Source organism: Emydura macquarii, unplaced genomic scaffold (assembly GCF_026122565.2).
Source record: "Emydura macquarii macquarii isolate MOO-44397 ecotype Brisbane River unplaced genomic scaffold, CSIRO-AGI_Emac_v2 contig_3348, whole genome shotgun sequence".
Classification (NCBI taxonomy): Eukaryota; Metazoa; Chordata; order Testudines; family Chelidae; genus Emydura; species Emydura macquarii.
The window spans coordinates 62,244-81,256 of NW_027133485.1; the positions used below are offsets into that span (position 1 = coordinate 62,244).

General features: G+C 40.8%; 1 protein-coding gene across 1 annotated transcript; it reads left to right on the top strand.

The window, feature by feature from the left end:
* Positions 1-641: 641 nt before the first annotated feature.
* On the top strand, positions 642-18,643 carry RRAGC (Ras related GTP binding C). The gene is made up of 7 exons (XM_067533737.1): positions 642-987; positions 5,556-5,759; positions 6,336-6,535; positions 7,527-7,641; positions 9,047-9,189; positions 12,838-12,986; positions 14,088-18,643. The coding sequence occupies exons 1-7, from the start codon at positions 724-726 to the stop codon at positions 14,237-14,239; spliced, it is 1,227 nt and encodes a 408-aa protein (XP_067389838.1). The 5' UTR covers positions 642-723; the 3' UTR covers positions 14,240-18,643.
* The last annotated feature ends 370 nt before the right edge of the window (positions 18,644-19,013 follow it).

The window sequence follows — 19,013 nt, forward strand, 5'->3', positions numbered from 1 at the left end:
TATTTATGGTATTTTTAGGGGGTCAGTAAAAAGTTTACTATGTCAATAAAACAAAAATCAACTTCAGATCTTCATATTCGTAAAAACTAAACGGCAAGGTGGGAAATCCTCTCCTTATGGTAGTCTTGTGCCGTGAGCAAGACGTAGGCGAAGGAAGGAGCTGGGCTGCTAGGATTCAGCTATCAAGCCTCGCCTTCGCTGTGAAGTGTTGTGCCTTATACCACTCTAGCCCCAGGCAGCCATTCTTGTGCTATCACAACCTTCCTTCCGCGGCAGCGGCCAGCGACGCTCGGTTGGGTTCTTAATCTTAAACAGGCCGCGTCCACTCGGGCAGGCTGGGGGTGTTTGGTCGACGAGGTGCGCGAATTTGCAACCCTCACCGGCGCCCGCACCCGAGCGATGTGTCCCTGGAGGGCGTGTTCCCCCGAGGAAGGGATGAAAGGAATGAAAGGACCCTTTAAGGGGCGCCTCCCAGTCCCTCCGTCACGTGTAGCGGCAGAGTCAGATGACTCATCACCTGATCCGAATCAGACTACCCTGCTGTAGACAGCCAATCAACACACGCGGTTGGCTGGTTAGGCCAATCGGCGCGGAGGTAAGGTAGGTTGCAGACGCAGTAAGGAGGCCAGCCTAGGAGGACTCGCTCGGGGCCGGGGGTTGCCTTCCTTCGACCTAGACGCAGCGAGAGTCAGGGTGTAGTGCCGGAGCGGGCGGCGCGTGGGGATGGCGCTGCAGTTTGGGGGGTCGGGCCCGGCCGGGGGGACTGAGGAGGCAGCTTTAATCGGGGGCAGTTTTGGGGCGTCGGACTCGTTCCCTAAGGACTTCGGCTACGGAGAAGAGGAGGAGGCGGAACTGGAGGGGGGCTCGGGCCCTGGTGGAGGCAGTGGCGTCCCGGGGGTGGCTGGGGGTGGCCCGGGCGGTGCGGATTCCAAACCCCGTATTCTGCTCATGGGACTTCGCCGCAGCGGGAAATCGTCTATCCAGAAGGTGAGGCCTGTACAGGGGCCCGGGGTGCGGTGAAGGACTGGGGGGGGCTAAGGTGTAGCTGTAGTATTGGTACTTCCCCCCCCCCCCCATTTCCACTCTTGTCTTCTCCTTTTAACTCCCGTCCCATGGGTGAGGCACCCGAATCTTGAGAAGAGCCCTTCTCTGAGCAGCAGTTCAGGCCCTGATACCTCCAGTAGATAGGTGTAGGCGCCTCCAGTGTAGTTGCCCTAATCCATTGAAATGAGCCCTGAGCTTGCCTGGTCCTTCTGTTCCCTTGTATTCGCAGTAAACTGTGTGGCAAGTTGCCTAAGGCAGGGATCGGTTCCCTTTGAACTGTCTCACAGGCCGGTGGTGCTGGCTGTTTGCCTTCCTGGTAAATGCCCCCTGAACCTCTGTGTGGCTTGTTGGTAAAGAGAAGTCCTCTCCATTTTGTACTTGTTAGTAGGCAACTTCTTCTTTTTAAAGCAGCAGCATATAGAGAAGTTAAACAAGAACGTTCTTATTTCCCAAAATACATTCTCTGTCTGCAGAGAGAGATGTTGTATGTTGATTTGGGCTACACCCTTTTTTATTCCTGATGCACAGGTGCCTTCTCCCTAAAATCAAGGTGTGTCTCAGAAAATGAAACATGCAGATGTTACTGAGATTTTATCTATACTTGGATTTGAAAATAGGGTAAGCCCAGGAATCTGCATTGTTGAGGCTAAAATTGTCAGTTCAGACAAACCCTTAGTTGTTTTTTTAACATTCTTGGGAGCTACTCAGATTTCATTATCTCTGGGAGCAAAAGCATAATTAGTTCTTTTTGATTATTTACTTCTTTGGGGCAAAGAGAAAGGTGGATACTTTTGGATGGTGAAGACATCAACAAATAGCTACAACGTGTTAGACTTGCTGTTAGGCTTCATAAGGTTGCTTGGGCATTCTGCCCATCAAGATCAGTGTGTTGAGCTTCAAAATAGAAACCCAATTTTAGAAAAATGCAAAGGTGTTACAGTGATCCTTAGTTCTTGCCTGCCGGTCTTGAGTCTACACACAGCTGTCCTTGCTAAGCCATTTTCTTAAGCCCTGTGTAAAGAAGGTGTCCGCATACTGCAGTGTTGCACATTGGCAAGGCAATAGCAATCTAAGCAATAACCTGATTTTTCTGGGCAAGGCTTGAAAACAGTTATCAATGTCTGTTGGTGTAAGGGCCAAGCCTTTCCACCGGCATGAAATACAGTGGTCCACTGGGCCCACCCATCCTTCTGCCTGGTCTTCCAGAGTTATTCCCTTTCTTCTCCACCTCAGCTGCTTGGGCCATATGACCTCAGTCTGACACAAGCTCAGCTCAGAGCTCCATAGTAATGCTGCCCTTACCAGATATATAAATGCTCATAATTTTATTGTGATAAGTCTCTTGGTAGGTACATTTTTAAAGCCATAGAGTTGGGGTTACTTTCAGTTTTTAATAGACTCGTACACTATAAGGTCAGAAGGGACCATTTATGAAAGTTTCTGGCTCTCATGGTTGTGGAGAAATACCAGAAAATACGAAACCTAAAGCTGTAAAAATCAGAAGGCAAATTTTAAAAATATTCCAAGTGTATTATTTTTAAAATCTTATGATTAAGACAATCTTATGATTTACGTGGGGCTTGACTCATGCCTTTTGAATGCTTGGGTCTGGCAATAGTGTCAGTTCATGCTGGGCCTCCCCCCCCATGCTCCTCTCTGCTGAGTGGGAAGAGGTTTTGTTTTCCCCATACATCCTTATCCTAGCCTGCTTAGGAGGAAACATGAGCTGAGTTGCTTGAAGACCAATGAAGGTCTCTACCTGCCACCCTAGCAGAGGGCTCTTGTACTGGGGACTCCCTAGCCCCCAATACCTCCCCATCCAGCTGAGTGCTGTATATGTTGGAAGGATCTGATAAGCCTTATAGGTGTTGGGGTAGGATGATCCAAGGGGGCTCACACATACACAAATCCTCTCCTGGTGTGGGATAGCATTGTCAGCAGGGGCCCATCTATAAATTGTAGACAAGCTGAAGACTGTAGCCTGGAAAAATTCCTATTTGCTGTAGGCAAGTATCTTCCTCCCCCACCCCCAAACTCTCTCTCTTGTGGTACAAGGGGGCCCTAGAAACCAGAAGAAAACGTTGAGAATAGCTGCTGAGAAGCACAGTAAGAAAATATAGACAACAGACTGGCCATGTGACTGATCTAAGTTGGATCTATAAGACAGCTACTGTTAACTTCCTCTGGATTTTTGTTACTGGAAAGTCTGAGACAGTTCTTAAATTCAATCTCAATAATTGACGTGGTGACCTTGACTAGCACCTATTTAGCTTATTTCAGCAACTAAGCTAGGACAATCTGCTCTATTAAGTTCCTAGAGAATTTAAATTAATTGTTCACGTCTTAGCCATCCTTTGTCCTTTTGAAAGAATGAAAAAACCTCTTAAAACTATAGCCATTGTTCTGAGCTTCCTTAGAACTCAGGCACACCCCCTCTTTTTTTAAGGATGTTTGAGATTTCATGAACTCCTTGAACAAGATGGACTAAAAAGTCTGAGCAAGTCTTTTTAAGGTGGAATTTTGCTACAAGCTCTCAACTCCATGAAATCATGGACAGCAATATGATTTGTAGCATTGCTTATAGCTAGTGGTATTCCCTAATGAATTAGATATCTAGTCCTAATATATATCTAGTGCTGCTCCTCCTGTTGACTGTGGTCCAGTGACAGTCTCCTTGATAGGAGTTGCCATACCCTATCATACCAGTAATCAACATGGTCTAGTGTCTGTATCTTGTGACTTGTCTAGGCTGCAAGTTTGTCAACTTTAATTAAGTCAACATACAGCCACCACAGTAATCACTGTGGTTTTTCATGTCCATGCTACCCTCCTTCTGCCGATGGTGCATGTCCTCACCAGGATTGCTTGCACTAACTTAAGTGGGGCAGTGTGGGGTGCTGGCAGCCCATGCTGGCAGCCCTGGCTCATAGCTGGAGCCCATTCACCTCGGGGTTGACAGCTCAAAGGAGGGGGGTGGGAGGATCCAGCTGTGAGCCCCATGTGGGGCTGACCACTCGAGGTGGGGGGAAAAGGCAGCTCCAGGTGTGAGCCTCATGCGGGGCAGATGCAGTGTCTACATGGATACTGTGTTGCCTTAACTACCTCAACCTAAATGCTACTCCTCTCGCTGAGGTCACCATTATATTAACTTTGTGGGGCACCATGCTGATGAAAGGCCTGCCTTTCAGGCCTGAGATTTGACCCTGACTGCTCTTGGGATTTAAGGATCTCTCGGCAGTTTTTGAAAGAGCAGGCTTTAATCCCAATTACCTCAAATCGTAACTTGACTAATTACTTTGTACCCACCTAAATTTCCCTGTGTAACCTCACTTGTCCTGAAGCTATTGTGTTCTGGTATGGGTTCTGTTACAGTGGTTGGCTGTATTCTGTGCAGAGATGGCTGATTTTTGGAGGTGGGTGAACCTTGTTTAAGGAATCTTGACTCTTGCAAAAGGTGCTATATAAATCACATTGTTTTGCTGTACTCAACTATTAAACCACTTAATTGTTCAGTTATAAATGACTTGGGGGGGCTGAAGGTGTAGTCTTTGAATGTAACTGGTGCTACTAGAGCTGTTATCTGTGACTGAAGGCTGTCTTGGGGCAGGGACTATTTCTTTTCAGTTCGTACTGCACCAAGTATATTTGGGACTTCAGTTCCAGTTGGAAGTCTTTGGGGACTACTATAGCAGAAATAATTACTAGTAGTGCTGCTGCTATATTGTTCTCTAACTGCAACTTGAAAATTGCCCCCTTCTCTTTGAGATGTTGATTTTAGACTTGAAGGGAATGGGGCAACAGTTCTCAAATCTGTCAATAAGTATAGCAAATGATTTGTTGTGATATTATTGTCAAAGCCCCATTTCAGATAAACTACTTGTGATTTTGGGTCTCTAAAACTGGAAAATCTGTTAAGAAAATTTTAACTTTTATCGTGACTCTAAAGCAGGTTGTTTGACTTTAAAGAGAAAGTTCATCCTGGAGCAATAGTAACACCTTAGTTAAGGTGCCCAAGTTATAATTATCCCACTGAAATGAAAAGTGCGAACATTTCCAGAACCAAAGACTTGTAATATTACATGACCACAACACTGGTTATAGTTTCCCAGTTACAGTGGTGGTCCATAGATGACCTGGAGGCACTGGTATATACTAACACAATAGGAAAAGGAACAAATTGTCTGTCTTTTGCAGACTGGGGGATAGGATCATTCAGACTTGTAAAATCTACATAATTGAAAAACTTGTTTAGTGAAGCTTAACTGTAGGTTAATTTCCTTTAGTAACTAAAATAAACAGTGTTCTGCTAAGTGTTCTTAAAACTTTTCCCTGTTTTTCTTCCATTCTGAGACTTGTATTTCACTGGCAAGTTGAACACTGAAATGTGTGGCTTTATGCTCTGGTCATTATTACTTTATCTGCTCATTCTGAGAGAAAAAGGCAGGATTGTTAACTTGACAATTTTTGTCAAATCTTCAAAAGCCAATCAGTCTTCACTTTCCCTTTAACAGGTGGTGTTTCATAAAATGTCTCCCAATGAGACCCTGTTTTTGGAGAGTACCAACAAGATTTACAAAGATGACATTTCCAACAGTTCCTTCGTGAATTTCCAGATATGGGACTTTCCTGGACAAATGGACTTTTTTGACCCAACATTTGATTATGAGATGATTTTCAGAGGCACAGGGGCACTGATATATGTTATTGATGCACAGGTAGATATAAATAGCTAATAGTGGAGAGTTTCCTTGCTATCTGAGCCTGAGGTGACTAGTGACTGTTTAAAAACCTGTCTTACAAATTAAAATCTAACACTGGCTATAACCAGTCACATTTTTTTAACCTGAATTTACTTTAATGATACTGGCCCCTTATGTTTCATAGCTTGGCCACTTTAATGGACATAGGAATTGTCATATTAGATCAAACCAGAGAGTCCATATAGTCAAGTATCCTCTATCTTCGTTCTTAGTGTTTAGTTGATATCCTTGAGTATGAGTGTTTATATCCCGGTATCTTTTTTTAAAAAATGAATACATTTATATAGTGAATGAGATCTAATCCTTTTTAAAGGTAACAGAACAGGATTTAGAACTCTCTACTTTGATTTCTGTTTTTCAGAACTAGCTTGTTTCTGCCACACTTCTATTCAGAGGTGGAAATAAAATTTATTTTCATTGCAGTATTGTTTGTACATGTGCAAAAACTGGAATAGACGGGGGATAGCAAAGAAAGATCAGTTAATTGGCTGACAGCTGAGACATTAATCCCCTCTCTATACTGATTTACAGGATGACTACATGGAAGCTTTAACAAGACTCCACATTACAGTTTCTAAAGCTTACAAAGTCAATCCAGAAATGAACTTTGAGGTTTTTATTCATAAAGTTGATGGTCTATCAGATGACCATAAAATAGAAACTCAAAGGGATATTCACCAGAGAGCAAATGATGACCTTGCAGATGCTGGGCTTGAAAAACTTCATCTTAGGTGAGTGATATAAGTGTTTTGACATATGTAACTGAATCTCACAACTATATACATGAAACTGGTGACCTTTTTTCCTCCGTTTCTCATCAGATTTAATACCAAGGACTTTAATGAGGCCTGATTGGCACCTTGGTACTAAGATTACACAGACTACTTCACTCTTACAAAGTATACCACAGAACATTCACTAGTATAGAACTAAGCATTATTAATTACAATTGAAAGAGTTGTCAAAAGAAAAGAAAATTTGTAATGGATTATCTTGGCTTTATTTTGTTTGCTAATTCCTTGCTACTTCATATATATATTGTATTTCACCTTGCAAGCTTAGCACCATCAAGTATTAAAGCATTTTTTTCTCTCTGGTTTGTCTCACTTTTTTTCTCTAAAATTCCATACTGAAGGTCAGCTCCTACTCTGATGTGTAGTCATGGCTGATTGACTGTCATTCACTTATTTATATTTGATTAATTGTTTAAATTTGTTCGTCTGAGGGTACATCGGGGTCAATGTCAGCGCTTTCTTTATGGCCATCTCTACTGTGGGGAAATCGTTAGAACCAGTGGTAATTTTTTTTAAACACCATCTCGGGGTAGATAGAGATGACCTAAGTGGAATGGGCAGAAAACTGAACATTATAAAAATTTAAATCCTTGAAAGGTTATGGCTTGGGCCTTCTGACATCTTTTTAATAGCTCTCTGCCAGATGTCGTGGTATTACCTTTAGCAAAAGGTACTGTGAAAACATGCCCAAACTTGTCTGTCTTTTTTTCTTTTGTGTGTCTCCCCTGCTTTGGTGGGAGAGCATCCCATGCTTACTTCAACAACTCTAAATGCCTCCTGCTTTCTGTAGCAACAGAGTGGTGTTGTGCCAGTAGAAGGTGGATAAAACAGCAGAGTTCAGATGTTAAAACATCTAACTGACAACTTATTGCAGCAGTGATTTACACAACTTTTAGACATGAATTTGATTTTTTTTTTTAACCCACAGCTTTTATTTGACCAGTATATATGACCATTCAATATTTGAAGCTTTCAGTAAGGTGGTACAGAAACTCATTCCGCAGCTGCCAACCTTGGAGAACCTACTAAATATCTTTATATCCGTAAGTGATATATTGTTTCTTTAACTTACTTACTAACCTTATATTTTAAGATGGTTTATTTTTAAACTATGCTGTAGGATATACTGGCAAAACTGTGCTTTTTGTGGGTTTAGCATATTCCAGGCTCTTCCTCCACTCTTGCCAGTGAAATAAGCTGTGTCAGCAAAAGCACACTGTTGTTATAACTCCATCTATACTATGAGCTTTTGCTGGCACAGCTGTGTTGGTTACAAGTTGTCTTCACATATTCCTCACTGACATAAATATTCTGGCAAAAGCTTATAGTATAAACCAGGTCTTTAGTCAATTACAGATAAAGGCACAGTGACTGGAAGGGGAAGGGAAAACTGCTCATGGGGACTGAATTCTATATTGCAGTCATTTGAAACTGTTTACTGCCAGTGGTGGGCATTTGGTGAACTTGCGGTATCCATACATGTACCGTTGGTCATCCAGTCAGAATATTCTCAAAGAAGTGACCATTAGGGACATGTGATTGCCTCAGCACCCCATGATACTGTTGTTAACTTCTGTAATAGCTGATACTCTACATACAGTCACAAATACGGTAGCTGATTTTAGTTGCCACTTTCCCATTACACAATATCCATTTCCTACATCCTTTGGGCTGTTTATGGTGTGATTGCTACCTAGAGAGAAAGTAAACTATATATCAGAGTAGAATTCAGTTTCTAGAAAGTATTTGCCATTGCTTAAATAACTTTTTCACCTGAAGAAGAGCTCTGTGTAGCTCAGAAGCTTGTCTCTCTAACCAACAGGTTCAGTAAGATACTGCCTCTCCCCCCTTGTCTCTCTAATAGCCTGGGACTGACATACTACAGCACCACTGCATATAACATGTTTATAGTTATACTTGTCCTTCACCTTTCACTAGCTCCATCCAGGCGATGAATTAAGTAATTTATTGGCATTTGCACATGTGCAGTTACCTTGTTGAAGAGGAAAAATTCTATAGAATGTAGAGAAGTAATTGTCTGTTCGATCCTTGGGAAATTGCAGTGAAATTTAGTCCTTATTAACTATAAAACTCATGAACTGATAAGTAGTGATAATTTTAAAATATTGCCTTCTACTTTTTTTCCTGTAGTTTTTATAATGGCCGTTTTTGGAAAATAATTCATTTATCATTAAATAATTTTCTATCAGCCAAAAATGCAACATTGCATTTTGCTAACAGGTTCCCAGTCTGATGCAGTGCTTTTTTAGCTGAAAAGAATCTCTGGAGACTATGGAAACTGTTCAAATCTTAAACAATCCCTTTTGAGTACTTGAAATTCTGTATATTTTCATGCCCTTAAAAATGTGAAACTGAATTCTACATAAGACTTTTTAAAATTTAGATGTTCTGATGACTCCATACATCTCCAATTCTTTCTTTTTGAAGAATTCAGGCATTGAAAAAGCCTTTCTCTTTGATGTAGTCAGCAAAATCTACATTGCGACAGACAGTTCCCCTGTGGACATGCAGTCATATGAGCTGTGCTGTGACATGATCGATGTAGTGATTGATGTGTCTTGTATATATGGGTAAGTGACAAATCCTCTTAGAAAGTTGGCTTAAGGTAAGTGCAGTACAGTGGCTTAGATGAGAGCTGCAAGCTTCATGAAACATGTCAGCCCCTTTAGCCACCTGGTGAGGTGAACTATAGAGCTTCTTCTCTGGTCCATTTAGAGAGGAAGGATGATAGTTTGGTTCAGCAACTGGACTGGGTTGTGGAGATCGGAGGTTTTTTTTTTTTTTTTTTTTTTTTTTTTTTTGTCTTCCACAGACTTCTCAGACCTTAGACAAGTCACTAAATTTTCCTAAGCCCCAGCTTCTACAATAAAACATGAATAATCATTTTGCCTCATAGTGGTGTTGAGTGTAAATCTATTAATTTCTGTAATGCTTGATGAGTGCTGTCCAAAAGCCTACAAATTTAATGCCCTCCATTTTGGTTCTTCTGCACTTTCCTAATAAGCATTAATTAACAATGCAGTTAAACTGCCTGGGGAAAGTAATTTTTTGAGCAGGTCAGGTTCAGCTTTGGTTAACCGCTTTCTGATGCAGGGAGACTGAAAACTGTTTCCTCTGCAGCCTAGTCTAACGTGCTTATCTAAGTGGTAGCTAATCAATGCCACACTGCTTCAGAGTAGCTGCTAGAACAATAGGAAGATGCATTCTTTCCTTCAGAGGTGGGACATATACTGCCACTGTGTGCGCTTCAGCTTTTCTTGACTCACAACCAGAATATGGCCCTAATGCAACTACGGAAAAAATGACTTTTTAGTCTATTGATATCTGTTTGGAAATACCCTCTCACTCAGAGGTGTCAAACTCTTGGAGAAGGCTGAATTCCATTCTTAATTATGGCCCACGGGGTGAGGTATAAATTTAGGATTAAATAACATTGTCACCTGTTTAGTGGATTTTCCACAGATATCCATGTGAAGTTTTACAAAGATTGGGGGATAGAATATAATCTTTCTTTCTTTCAGTATCCTATTACATTCAGTATCATTCATGGAAAGATGGGCTCACAAAGGACCACTGCTTCTGCCCCTCTTTTTTCGTCATCTCTTTATTTTCTTCCCCTTTGGATTTCCTTCCATGCCACAACTCCAGATTCCTACTCCCTCCCCATTCCATACACTGAAATGTGGAGCAGTTAAATAGTTAATGCTTGCTTTAATGTTTTCAATAGACCTAAAAATTTAATACACAAAACTAACTGTTTGGGCAGGGGCGTTCACTTTCTCAGTCATTACAAACCCAGGAAGACCATGTTGCATCAGTTAACCTCTCCAGTTTGGCACAAGTGTTTCTTTGCAACTGGGGCGGGGGCCAAGAGACTTTGTTTTTATATGAAAAGTAAGATGTTGTAGAATTTGTCATGCAGGCCACATACAGATGCAGCAAGTGGGCTAGGTGGAGGACACCACTGCTCTGAATACTTTCAACAGAGAGAAGATGAGCAAATGAAGCGTGTTCTGCAGTACATACATGCTGTCTCTAACACTAAGGGGTAAAAGTACACATAACTAAAACTTACTTTGAGTGCAGCTTTCTTAATCACATGCCTTTAAATTTACATCCAAGTGTTGTCATAATTCTGCTGTATTAACACATTACGCCTGTGACCTGTCCCATGCCACCTGAAAATGCCAGGATCACTAAAGGATTGGCCGGCAGCGTGGTATTTTAGGTAAGATCCAAACTTATGTTGAACTGGTACTGTGGTTGACCCCTTGGGGTCAGAGGGAACCTTTTTAGTAAAGAGCATAGTGTTTAAATAACTGGTCTCTTTACTGGACCTAGTGCTGATTTGGGAGCCAGGAGCTGAAATGCAGTAAAGGGGGCTGTGTGCATTTGTATACTGGCTTCTGTGGGGATTCAGAAGTGCAGTTTGTGGCTGTTTGGGAAGTCTGGCTTCAGTGCCACCCACCAGTGCTGGGAGAATCTGCTTTCCGTTTGCAGTCTGCCCTGACTTTGGCATTTTCAGGTGGCTACCATGGGCACGGGACAGGTCACAACATCTTCAGTTCCACTTCTTTAACTAATTAAATTGCCATTTTAATATAGATAAATACTTTAATATCCTCATCTCCCTTTTCTTAACTGTCTCTTTCCATAGTCTAGGCAGTGGATTGGGGTCTAAAATAACATTTTAAAGTAGATTCCTAAATAAGTGGTCCGGTTTTGTCCAGCACCCAGCAGTTTCTAATAAAGTTGATGTGCTGAGCACAATGTGGACTGATGTTCAGAAGACTTTAAAGTCTGCATTGCTGTACCAGATAAGGAGATTGTGATAGTGAAGCCAGCAGTAGTTTGTTTACCTATATACACTAGATTTTATAAGATCTAACTGTATACAGGGTGTTACAACTATGCAATTTTATGGCTGAAAATACTTTTTTCCAGGACTAAATTAGAGGATGATAAAGCTCTAGTTTAACATAGAATTGTAGTTGCAGCTCTGTAGTTATGGCTGCCAATGAGCTGTTTAATTACCTGAAACCGTAAACAGTCTGCTTCATACAGGAAAACACATTTGAGTTCCATTCTGCAATGAATCCAGTCCTACAAATTAACAAACCTTAATCTTTTGCAGATATAGGGTTGGAACCTGGGTCTTTCAGTTCAAAACACAGGCTTCTGCTACTTCAGTTAAAAGAAACTTTTGAGTGTAGAAGGATCCATGTCTGTATTAGCTGCAATCCATCCCTGGTGGGAAACATAACAGACTAACTGAGGTTCTGTGCTGCCTTCCCATACTATGCTTCCAATAGGCTTGTCCAAATGCCTTTCTCCATCCCTTCATGAGATTTACCTTTATTCTATGGATTAAATGCAAGAAGCAGTCATGAGGCAGGGCTATACTTGTGAACTCTTCTCCACAGATCCTTGCTCAAATTTTCTCTCAAGCAGTTTCTTCCTAGGGCTTCTTTCTCTGAGACAAGAAAGCTAGAGGCAAGGACATTTAGCCTTTTCTCTTGTGTTTGGTTCTGAAGCTCATCTGGTTTAGTAACCGGGGAGTCAGTGAAACAATTCTGCATATCCACAGAGTCTTAAAGCTTAACTTCCCCTCTATCTACTTTTCTTCTGTAGTCACCACACAATTATATATGTCAATTATTTAATTACAACATTACTTCTTCAAATGTAGGCTATGTATAAGATTTAACTAATGGTATGTTTAAAGAATACTAACAAGCAGCCTTTAAGACAGAGAGACAAAATTCAATATTTTAATGAGTTTGAACTTGCATTTTGACCAATTTTCTTTGACTAAGCGAAACTGGCAATTTTCATATCAAACTAGTTCTTCTAGCCAAGTTACAGGTAGCAGATGGATTTGAATGGCAACCTTAATTATGGAGACTTGACCCACCCTATTTCCTAATACAAAGGTAAAATGATGACATGCTTAGCTGCAAATCTGCTCTCTTCACTGAATGTTGATTGGAGGTATGATTAATGTTACTGGTCTGACACTAAGGAAATTTTGTGCCCATATCTAGTTTGAGATGAGAACATTAGGGTTTATTCAATTTATTTGCTGCAGAGTTTCCTTTTCATGTATCATTCTCATAAACCTATTGGGGGGAGGGCATTTACAAAGTATTCTTTTTCTGAAAAGCCATCTAAATTGCATGAATGTATTTAATGGTTCATTGTTTTTTTAACCATTGTAGTTTAAAGGAAGATGGCAGCGGAAGTGCTTATGATAAAGAGTCTATGGCGATTATCAAACTCAATAACACAACTGTCCTATATTTAAAGGAAGTGACAAAGTTTCTGGCACTGGTCTGTATTCTTAGAGAAGAAAGCTTTGAGCGCAAAGGTAAGCACTTTCTTGACTGGAAAAACTTTTTTTAGGAAGAAGAATGTTGTCACTTAAAAGATCTTATAATGCAGATTTATGAAGCAACTGAAGAAATGTAATTAAAAATTATTTGCAACTTGACCATCATTCGCTTCCTTAATATGACCTAAACCTTGGATGTCTTTGTGCCTTGCATTCTTTGAGTTAACTTTTTTGTCTTCCAAAAGCGGTGTGGTGAAGACATCTCATTCTCTCTGCAATGCATGGAAATAGATCAGAATTAAAACTGTTAAATTTATCTTCCCACTGATAAGGGCTGGATATCTTAACTTAAGTTGCGTAACTTTCCTCTGTGACAACTAAATCAATTGAAGCAACATATAGTAGCTCCTATTGCTGGTTTTCTGTTTATGTTCACTCATAATAAAGTTTAAAGATCTTACTCCAATTTGGGCTTTTTGATCTGAACTTAGATTTAAACACTGTTCACAACATCATTTACTGAATTGGAGTTCAAAAGCAATATTAGGGATGGAATTGTAGTGTACTACTTGTTTCTGGTCACATTCAGTTTTACATGACTCTTTATCCTACACTGTTCATCTTCATTTTATCCCACCCTTCTGGCTGCCTGTAAACTGGCGTATGAGCTCTTTTTATTAGCAGTAACTAAAAATCTTTGCTGACATTTTTATCAAATAGTATCTGGGCTGAAGTAGTGACTAAACAGATCTAACATAGGTGAGGAAGACTGCTTTTCTTAGGTAGAGTCTTGACTCACACAAGATCTACTATTTGGCATATTTTATTATGCATTCCCAACAAATGCCCTCACATCCCAACAGTGTAAATAAATATGAATACTGGTAAAATCTTGGCACTGTTTCATTAAATATTCTCCTCAATAATGTCTCTGACTCTTTTGGTTTATACAAAGTCTTTCACTGGTCAAAACTTTTTTTTTTTTTTTTTTTTAAAGTAAGCAGGATTACTTTTGCATGTTTTCCTTATAATGAAAGTGTGAGTGTAAATTTTTTTATGCTAATTTTAAATTTAATTGGATACGTGGAAGAGACACTGAATTGAGGAACGCCTTTTTTTTTCCCCCTTCCCTCACAGGTTTGATAGACTACAACTTCCATTGTTTCCGCAAAGCTATTCATGAAGTCTTCGAAGTGGGTGTTGTCTCCCACCGAACCTGCACTCATCAAGCAAGCATCCCAAACATGAAAGCAGTGACTCACAATGGCACACCTAGAAATGCAGTTTAGGTGAAGATTTAAAAACTGGTTGGACCGACTTTTACCAGCTCTTCAATCCAAAGTTTAACTTTGTAGGACAGAATAAGAATGCAGTCTGTTCGTTGCGTGTTTTCCACAAGAGAAGAGCAACACTAACTCTGGAAAAGCAGCCTGTTAACTGCTGTTGGACAACTGAAACTACTGTAAAACATTCAAAGTTCAGGGGAGTTAGAATTGTCAACTGAAAACTAGCTTTAGCCTGAGCATGGTGACTTATCCTGTTCAGAGTCCTATTTTAGCAGTCTGGATAGAATATGAATGAGAGAGATGTCCCTGTGGGTTGGAGCTTACAAATGATTGAGTGTAATGTGAAATATGGAACAGTCATTTGCTCAGCTTCATGTTTAATTGTTCTGTAAACAAAACTGGATATTTTAAGTCGAACCTTTTTTGCCTTTCAAAGAAGTTGGTGGTTTGGACACTATGTAGAAACATCTTACACTCATGCTTTTGTTTTGTAAAGGTCTGTGGTCTACAACTTCAGTAAAACCCAAACATTCCATACAATTCCTTCAATTATACTTATGTTGCTCTGTAGAATGTCCCAGAAAAATCTATATCTTGTTAAATAGAGGTAGGGTAGAGGTCTGCCTGCTCTCCTGTGTTCTGGTCCCCTTGAAGGACTGAGCTGAAGCTTTATTCTAGACAAGATACGTTCTTTGCTTTCAGACAGCACCATTTCTCACCATATTTGAGAAGAAGATAGACAAGAAGATAAAAGCTCACTTTGCTTTTATCAGAAGAGACTTAAAGTAAAAGTTCTCAACTTTGAATTAATTACTCAGTCTCAGTGATGAGAGCAATTAAATAACTGTACATTTATAAATGTCTAGCATAATATCTAACAATTAAGGTAACATTTTTATACTTGTTGAAGCTATTTCCACAGGGATGAAAAACCCAAAACCTTCACCTTTTGATGGCAGGAGTCGGTGTGGATTTTCTATAGTTCGTCCTATTTGTAAATCAGAGGAGGGGGCAGTAGGCACAATTTCTATGTTTGAATGAAAAATTGATTTGCAATGGCATTCACATAAATGACTAGAGAATCCCATCAATTATGTTTATAATGTAGTTTGAGCATTTCCAGTATTGACACCTTCCAAGAGTTAACAGCATATGATACTGTTTTTGCCTCAAGCCTGCTTGAAGAGTGAGTGTCTCCTTAAGCTTTTGAACACTTTTCATAGTATGTGTTAATCTAATTTATTGATGAAGTTCCACATGATGGAAATCTGAATTTGAGTCATGTAATGCGTGGTAAGCCCACTCCCTATTCCCTTCCAATCTTTCCCCTTAATACCCAATGCTTGTATGTTCAAAAGTCCCTGGATCAGTTGAGTACACAAGTGCCCATTGTAAAATGTTTGTATATAAAGTTCCATATACTTAAGTCTGACTTTAGTAATGTCTGCAGATTATCATTTAAGTATTTATAGGGTTCATCACAGTCAGGGGAGAGAACCCATTTTCCCTGAACTGTATAAAATGGGTCTAAGTAAATGCATTTACTGAAGGGAGTGTTTATCTGGCATATGAAGTGCATATTGTCTCATGCCTTCACAGATTTTGCATCCAGCATTCATTATATAAAGGGACCTGCTTCAAAGTCCATTCACGTCACTCAGAGAGGAAGGGTGTTGAGGGCTTTAGCTCAGGCTTCTTAGTAAGTTTCTAAACACGCACCCTATATCTTTTTGGCTGTATTTTGACAATAGGATTGCAGTTGCCTCAAAGAATAAAATGTAAGTGGTTCAACAGGGTCACTGGAGCACTACAGCATAACCCATCATCTCTATTACTGTCATCTAATCAGCAAGTGAGCATGGTAGTGGAATTGTTGCAGTGTGTTTGCTGATCTCTCAACAGTCCAAACAGAGACATGATTTTATCCACCCCTCTCCATTGATCTCTCCACCTTGGGTTCAAAGTGAAGGAAAAAAACACATCTCTAGCACCCTCTGTTGGCAGAGGGTAAACAGTGCTTCCGCTAAAACAGAGTTAACTGGATGTAATTAGCTTGTAAATCAAAGAGGAAAGAGTGCCTTCTTGCTTTTGCCAGTAAACAGTGTGAAATACTTTCTAACAATGCATATTCCAGAGATAATTAATGTATCCTATTGAATTTTGTGTGAGAGGATGCCCTTCATTGTTTACACCTTAATCAGGGATGGAATATAAAGTAGACTGAGCTGTAGTGTGCATGCTGAACTTCTGAGTTAATAACTAGTGAGGAAGGAAAAGTTTGACAAGACCTTTCAAAGACATCTATTTCTCAGAACAGAGGTGTAGCTTAAATCAGTTTTACTCAAAGGGTTGATGTGTCTAAAACAGATCAAATTGAGAGCAACAGAATTTTGTACACTAGTCTTTAGGCTGTAAGAACTGTAAGTGAGCTCTTGAAAATGCTCAGGTCTTTAATTATCCAAGATAGTGAAATGTAGTTTGGCATAATAAATGTATATGAGAAACTAAAATCACCCCTGTCTGGCTAAACTATAGAAAAAGCATATGCCTGTGCCAATCTCAGGTATGCCAAAACTACTGTCTGATAATTTAGAAATGTATTTTCCTTAGGCCCAACCTCAATCTACATCCTAACAAGTCCAGCATCTCTATAGGCTTAATAGGATTGCTCTGGTGCCTTCAGCAACTGCAGCTTCTTTAGTCAAAATTCCAGTAGTCTGTATCCTCCCCTAAGTGAAGGAAGAAAATATTTCCATTTTGCTGGTGCAGGGAACCAACATCTCTTTTCACTGGACTGCTGCAGTGAGAAATCTTGAAGAACAAAGGATGGGGAAGCAACGGTGCTGAGAAGGAGCAATGTGATGGAAACCAAGGGGATTGGGACGCTGCTCCAATTAGAGAGAGGAAGACAGAATACATAAAAATGGGACTGAAGTGTCTGAACAGCAAGGTGGGGGGAGAGACAGGAAGACAACTGAAGCCAGGATTGTGCTTCATGTTCTGTTTTTTTGTTTGTTTGTTTTTTTAATTGTATATCTGTAGCAGATATCCTGCAGTTTCCCTTAATGGGAACAGAGGATTTGCAGATCCTTACAGGGAGAAGAAGTCCTAAAGTTCTCAGGGGGGGAGGAAGAGAGAGAAAATGGAACAGTCACACTGCATGGGGACAGATGCTTTCCAGTCCCACAGTGGAGGAGGAGGTCAGTGGAATGATGTTGCTGTTGTGATTAATTGCTTTGTATTTAATGGTAGGTACCCTTTTTCTGAATTTCAAGCCCTGTTTTTTGTCAGATTATGGTTTCTAATGACTAAGTAGGAGGAGCTAGTGTATAATTTGTTGCCAGGTCATTAATTAAGGTACAGGGTAGCAGAGGAAATTGGAGAAGATAGGACAGTGGGAGGACCCTGATGGAGAAAAAGGCAGGTAGACTGGAGGAGAGGAAGCCAGTATAGGCCACCTTTAAAAACCTCTTACAGTTAGTCTAGCACTTGAGTGGAGACAGATAAGTGGAAGAGCTGCTGAAAATAAATAAATACAAAATAAAAATTCAGGCCATGGTTGGGAATAACTTTCTTTAGTGCCTAAAGCCCCCAATGTGATAAGTGCCATACAGAAATAGTGAGAGACAGAGCCTGCCCCAACGAGCTTACAAGATGAAAGAAAAAAAGGAGGAGAGAAAGAAAAATATTTTTGGGGGAACTGAGGTGCACAGAGTTGAAGTGACATGCTCAAGGTCAACAGGCAGTCTCTGCTAGAGATGGGACTTTAACCTAGATCTCCTGAGTCTCACTCCACTGCCTTATCCACAAGATCATACTCATCTCTGATTTCTATGAGACCTCCACTGCAGTGTTTGTTTATTTTCTTTCAAACAGTGTTAGGCCAGATAAAATTTCTGAATTGACTTGAGCGGATTTGTTGAGTCTGCTGGTCCTATAATTTTTGTGAGGTCATGTGAGGCTTTCCTCTCTGATCAGCCTATGGCTCTCATTCTATGTACCTCAGCTATTAATGCAAGATGCTGGTCATGCAAGTACCACATCCTTTCCTTCCTCCATGGTTTCTATCCAGTTTGCTAATGTGCAATACATACTTCAGCAGTGTCTGTAACCTATGGAAACCTCTCCTTACAAACAGTCATTTGACTTCTCCAATCAAAATTTAAATTAAGCCAAGCTGTTGAAGGTCCTGGTTTGCAGGTTTTTAGGCATCTCTCTGAAAGTTTCCCTTGCTCGAACAGACCTGTTAATTGGCATTTGGTTTCCCAGTTTTCAAATCTTTCTGCAAGTTAATAGCCCGCTGCATTTAGGAACTGTCATTCTGACCCACAGTAAGTCTGACACTGAGTCCTTAGTGAGGAAGGAGGAGAATGGAGCTGCTACTTCATTCCTGGAAAGTAACTCCCTGAGCTATGGTTGCAAGCAAAGGAGTCCTAAGAATTCTGGGTGTCTGCACTGGTGTAACCAGGGGATGAAGCTGCAATACGGGGGCAATGTAGATGTGCCCCCCTTTTCCTGCCCTTGGCGCTGCCAAGCATCGGACACAGGTAATACTCCCATGCTTTTGGTATCTGGGCCTCCTGCCTGTAGTACCTCCTCCCTGCCACCAGAGGTGGAGGAAGTCTGTTCTGCCATTGACCATCTGCCTTGACCCCTCCTGTCGCTCTTCCTTGCTTCCTGTGGCAGCGCCCAGCAGTGTGAGGGGAGCGCCTGGCCCGGGCCCAGCTGCTTGCCAGACCCCTGCCCTGTGTCTGTTCTGGGGATAGGCTCTGGGGCC